The sequence below is a fragment of the Symphodus melops genome (assembly GCF_947650265.1).
Source record: "Symphodus melops genome assembly, chromosome: 8".
Classification (NCBI taxonomy): Eukaryota; Metazoa; Chordata; class Actinopteri; order Labriformes; family Labridae; genus Symphodus; species Symphodus melops.
Window position 1 is genome coordinate 4,601,591 of NC_136698.1, and position 5,898 is coordinate 4,607,488.

At 40.7% G+C, this 5,898-nt stretch overlaps 1 protein-coding gene across 2 annotated transcripts; it reads left to right on the plus strand.

Moving 5' to 3' along the window:
* Positions 1–338: 338 nt before the first annotated feature.
* dmrt2b (doublesex and mab-3 related transcription factor 2b) lies at positions 339–5,541 on the plus strand. 2 transcript variants are annotated; one of them, XM_079349985.1, is made up of 3 exons: positions 339–1,211; positions 2,315–2,417; positions 4,239–5,541. In XM_079349985.1, the coding sequence occupies exons 1-3, from the start codon at positions 831–833 to the stop codon at positions 5,078–5,080; spliced, it is 1,326 nt and encodes a 441-aa protein (XP_079206111.1). In that variant the 5' UTR covers positions 339–830; the 3' UTR covers positions 5,081–5,541. The 2 variants fall into 2 exon arrangements, with proteins under 2 accessions (XP_079206111.1, XP_079206112.1); XM_079349986.1 differs by having other exon boundaries at positions 339–1,190.
* The last annotated feature ends 357 nt before the right edge of the window (positions 5,542–5,898 follow it).

Below are 5,898 nucleotides of genomic sequence, written 5' to 3' on the forward strand. Positions count from 1 at the left end.
AGCCCTTTGGCGGTATAGTCCTATTGTTTACAAGCCTGTGTTTTTTCATTGCAATGTAAATTATTTTTTGCAACTATACATTAATTCAAATTCATTGTTTGTTTCAAACCGGTTGACATCAAACTTGATTCTGTTTTTCATTCCACCAAGAATAAGTTGTGATGTGAGTTTGGCAAAGATCTCAAAATCTAAATCGAAAGATGAGAACATCTTGGAGGTGGGCAGGGCAGGGCAGGTATTGGAGTTTATAGGCTGAGGGGAGTTCCTTAAACTGCAAAAACGGGCTTCCCCAAAGTCCCACACCAGAAGCTTGGCATTGTGGCCCGGGTTACTCTCGGCTTGTCCTTGAAAACAGCTTAAGAGAGCAGCTGAGAGATGCTGAACATTTCAAACGTCTGGCGGTAGGCTGCTAAATTTCGAGCCTGAAAACTCTTGTCATGTAGCCGCGACAGGACGACGAGGCAGGACTGTACTTTTCACCTTACGACATGTTGTTCAGTAGGCATTAGTCTGCTATAAAGCTGTTGCGTAAAGGCTAACCAAGCCGGGAATCAAAATCTTTTAATTTGTATCTGATGGAGATTTATTCTATTTGGAGGGCCCGTGTAGTGTTGCAGGTACAGCACTGTTTGAAAAATGCTTCTGGGTTCTTAATTTCTCTGTATGCAAACGCGTGCGTAAAACACCTAACTGCTCCATGGTTATAGTGATTTCGCTTTTTCATTGAGTATATCAGTTTCGTGTCTGATTTATTACCGTATATTGAGTAAAACTATTGAATCATTGGCTTAAAAGTCTGCTCGATGCGTTGAGGATAAAAAGTGAAATTGATGTCCTCTGAGCTGGAAGGAGGCCTGCAGCTGGACACCACAGCGACACTTGTAGTAAAGTCAAAAGACGTTATTGACGTGATAAGTTCTGACGGATGCGCTGGGCGGCTCGGCTGCCCCGGGAAACACGGGGAGAATAAAGTGACCCTGTCTTCAGAGTGCCATCAGCAGAAGCCACACAAGATGACCCGGAGCCCCAAATGCGCGCGCTGTCGGAACCACGGCGTCGTTTCGTGCCTGAAAGGCCACAAACGCTTCTGCCGGTGGAGGGACTGTCGCTGCGCCTGCTGCCTGCTGGTGGTGGAGCGGCAGCGCGTCATGGCTGCGCAGGTCGCGCTGAGGAGGCAGCAAGCCGCGGAGGTGAGCAGGACACGGGGGCAGGTCAGTGAGGGAGGGATCAGGGAAACTAAACTGAGATAAATGACCTCTGATGCTGATATTTACAAAGCACAATATCAACATGCAGCGACAATTCGGACTGGAGAGGAACACAATGTTTTGAAATAATTATAACAACACTGCATGAATTAAAATGTGTCACTTATAAAGGGTTACATAGGCAAGTCTGTTTTAACTTGAGCTACAGTATATGAAGGATATCTCAGATACATATTTACACTTTGACACAGAGAAAAAAAAACGTGCAAAATGAAATCAGAAATGTTTCATATTGTCCAAATCTTCAATGTGTGACCTTTCCATTGTCTAACAAAAAGAACTGAAGAAGTCAGGATTTGTTTTAATGGCATGAAGAATTAGGCTAAAGCTTACACAATGTTTTCACATTTACATAAAATAATTAATTGTTTCTGAATTAGTATTTGAAGGTTAACACTTTGGAGAAGGATTTAGGTTTTATTTCACAGAAAGGATTGGATCAAGTTTGATTATATACAGTATATATATATATATATATATATATATATATATATATATATATATATACAGTTGTATACAGTATGTATATATATTCAGTTATATATGTATATATATATATATATGTATACATATAAAACTGATTGATTTGCACTTATAAGTTCCATTTTAATGTGTTCTGTCTGCATTTAGTACTGAAGGCTAAATGTGACAGTTTAATAAAAATATTTTAGCATTTAAGCATATTTCAGTTTGCTTATAGAATATTGTTGGCTGGATATTTTTGAATATCATAGAACATAAACTAGTATAGCAAGTAAAAAAAGCACAGGCGTGTTATTCTTTGAGTACTCTGAACTGCTTTAAAGTCTCATGCAGTTTTATTATTATTAAGGTATTCATACAGGTCTCTATACAAACTGACAGACGGTGCATTTAGCTGCTGTAATATTTCTGCAGGTCAATACGTCTCTTTCTTCAACCTTACTTACAAAGAGCTCTATGTACCCGCCTCTTACGTAATGTTTTAATTCTCTTTAATTACCCTTGGGTCACAGACTCAGTAATAATTTGCTTGTGTCTGATTTCTGTTCCTGTGTTTCCTGCAGGGTAAGAAGGGGGTCAGGTGTGCAGCTCCGTTGAGGAGGACAGCGTATCAGCGTTACAGCCGAGCAGCCGAGCAGAGCAGCCTGACTAAGAGCCTCCTGCAGGGTAAAGATGACTTCCCTTCTCCTCCCTCATTAACTGTCTACCTCTCTCCAAGACGGGGCTCACCGGCTCTCTTTTTTTGTTTTGCTTCATTTCTTTCAATTCATTGAGCTCATCAGAATTCATCTCTTCCTGTTTAACTCTGTGTGCACTGAGATTTTGGTTCTGACTGATTTTTGTGAGGATAGAAGTGTTACAAATTATACAGTACAATTGCTCATTTAAACAAAGAGTATTAAAAATAATTTATACAATAGAAATACATATAAAATATAAAAGTAGAGATCAAAGTTTGCTATTTTTATTTATTTATTTTCGCTAGTATTGATACTGAGGCTATCAACAGCTTAATGACCAGTCAAACTTGTTTTTATTCTTTATTTATCCAATGGGAAAATCCAGCTTTTACCATTGTTATTTAGAGAAATGTTACACATACAAATAGATAGGCTCGAAATATGAGTGCATGTCATCGGTCTTGAGTGTGGGGGCCGCAAACAGACGGCAGCCTGAGCTGTGGAGGGTTCAGTGCACACGAGTGGCACCTCTCCAGTAACCAGTCCTAATTCCATTCAAGGTCCATACTGGGCCTTGAACTGGCAAGCTCACGGTTCCCAACTGGGTAAAAGATGAGTTGCAAAATGCAAAAAAAGATTTCTCAACACAAATGTTTTATTTTAATAGTTAATCTCATTTTTAATCACATTTGAATTTCCATTATTTTTCCAACAGTTGTTTTTGTGAGGCTTTTTTATTTTAAATATTGGTCTACTTCCTGTTAGAATACAAACTTTTATTTTGAAATCCGATAAGGCGCTCCCTGCAGATGGTCACAACTTTAACTTTGAAAAAAAAAAAAATCTCTTTCTCATCAAAAAGTATAAAGGAACAGAAAAAAAATGTAATGTTTGATGTCACGAGGTGAATATGACTTTTACTCATCAACAGAGCTGCCCAGGAGTTTGAAATGAGCTATGCAAAGACGCAGCAGGGTCATTGTTTTCCATCATGGTGACCACAGGGAGGCTCTGCGGCATATTAATTATGGTGCGCCTAGAGGGACAAAATAGCAAATAGCGATTACAGCAATGAAAAGTTTGTTTTGGGCCTTAACCGCTTTGCAATTTAAAGCCCTAACGTCAGAGGCCCTACAGTTGACCTGTCCTTGAGAATTAGAGAATTTAAGTTCAGTTAAAGAAAGAAAAACTACAAAAAAAACCCAACTACATTGATCAGATTATGTTCAATGGTTTGTAGGACATCGATTCACTTGAGCTTTGAATCAACCTTGATCAACTATCGATCACATGTTTTTCACTCGAAACAAACACGAAGGAAAAGAAAGGGTTAACTTTGTGCTGACCTGTTTGTCTAGCTATAAAAAGTGCTGTACGTCACACAGGTTGATGCGCTCAAACAATGTTAAATGCTCTCCTTCTAAGTGCTGCTGCTTTTTCTTGGTTGTCATTGTTCGACAGACTTACGCTCTCTTAATTTATCCAAACAAACCAGATCACTGTGGCTTCACTATTCCACATCAACAGGCCATTATTATAATACATAGAGTGTATTAATACCTGCTGGCATGCAGTCAAGTCTTGCTGGAGGCTTTGTCTTCTTTATGGCCCCATCAGCCTCTCTGTGCTCTCAATAAAGCAAAACTGACACCACTAACCAAGTGCATCATTAAAACAATAAAGAACAGAACAAGTACTCAGACGTAAACACAACAATTAAATTGGTCGGAACAACTTCATTATGTACAGTACAACTGAATTATTAATAAAAATAAAACAGCCTCATGTGGCTTTGCTCTCAATGCAGGGCTCAAACAGACGGGGCCGCTCGAGGACAACGCCTCCTGCTGGTCAAAGCAGACGCAGCGCGAGCAGACACACTTCAACTGTCCCTCCATCAGCGCCCGGATGAGGAAGAGGAGAGCCTTCGCCGACAAGGAGCTGGAGAACGTGATGCTGGAGCGAGAGCTGAGACAGAGGGAGCTGCAGAGTGACCTCTCCTTCTCCTCCGCTGCCCTCGTCCCCGTGCTGCATCCTCCAACCTTGCCCTCCACGTCTAACCTGCACTGCTGCCTTCTCAACAAGGACCCCACTGCTGCAGGGACATCCACTTATGTGCCTGTGTATAAATATAAACCGCTGTATGAGTGTGACTTTCAGTTTTATCAGTTCTTCCAGCTAAAGAGCAGATCTTCGACAGAGTGTAACTTTCCACATCAAAAATCAGAGCAAACGCGAGATGGAGAAGAGGAGGACCGTAGCTGGACACGCTGCGAGAAAAAAGAGCATCCAGAGCTGACACCTGAAGCGTCACATCAAAGACTCACACATCAAGATAGCTCTCCATCATGTCCAGACCTCGTCAAAACTGCATCAAATGCACCTGAAATAATGAACTCAAATGGCTCCTCAGCTGTCACACGCTCTATTTCTGGATCAGATCAGAGTATCGTGCGCGGGCAGGACGTCATTGCACCCAGCAGGACTTTTGATCCGAGACCCCTGACGACTAAATGCTGGTCTGCAGACACTCCAGCCAACCACACAAGCGCACATGTCGACTCTATCAAGAGCCCTCATGGCAGCTCAGTCAGGACTCCTGCTGTGAGGCCATTACCGTTCTCTGTAGAGGCTCTGCTGAGGGCCTGACAGGAGAATGAAAAGCAGCTTAGTGCACCTCGACTTAGAACTGATGCTGAGAGAATAAATACGACAATGGCAAGTTGTATGAAAGGCTTTAAAACATTTAGTTGCAGAGGGCTGGATGCTTTAGTGTGGCAACAGGTGTATTTTTCTTTTTTTTTTAAAGTTATATATCATGGAAATATAAAGATAATTTTAACTTTTATTAAAACATTTATCAAGTACAAATGTGGTTTTACTCTATTACTTCCCTTTTAAAACACATGGTTACACATATATACTTAAAGCTCCTGTGAAAAGATTTTAGCTAGTGATTACAGCAACTGGAATTTATTATTTAGTTTATAATATTACCTAAAAAAAACATCAGGGAGAAGATTATCCATTTCTACATGCAGTAGTTATTTTATATGCACCTTTTATATCACCTGTGTCGCAGGGTCTTTGTCAGGTGAAGCTTGTTTCTTAAACAGCCTTTAAAAAGAGTCATTGCAAGTTGCACATTAAACGTTTTAAATAAAGAGGGATGTGACTTGTTTTTGTAAGAAAATATTATTCACACATGTACAGGACAAATCAGCAGAGAGATCAACAGTCCTTCTTTGCCAACAGAGGTCACACAAATCAACACAGTAGCTTTAAAGGAAGAATGTGCACCTTCTTGATCCAGTAGATGTCCCCATTGAGCACCGGTGTGAAACCAAAACAAACCCCTCAGCTGTAGTGAATCCTCCGCTCTTCTACAGCGACAAACCTCCAACCCCTCGACCCTCACGTTTGCTCAAAGGCGTTATCAAATTAGAACGCGCCATAATGAAGCACTA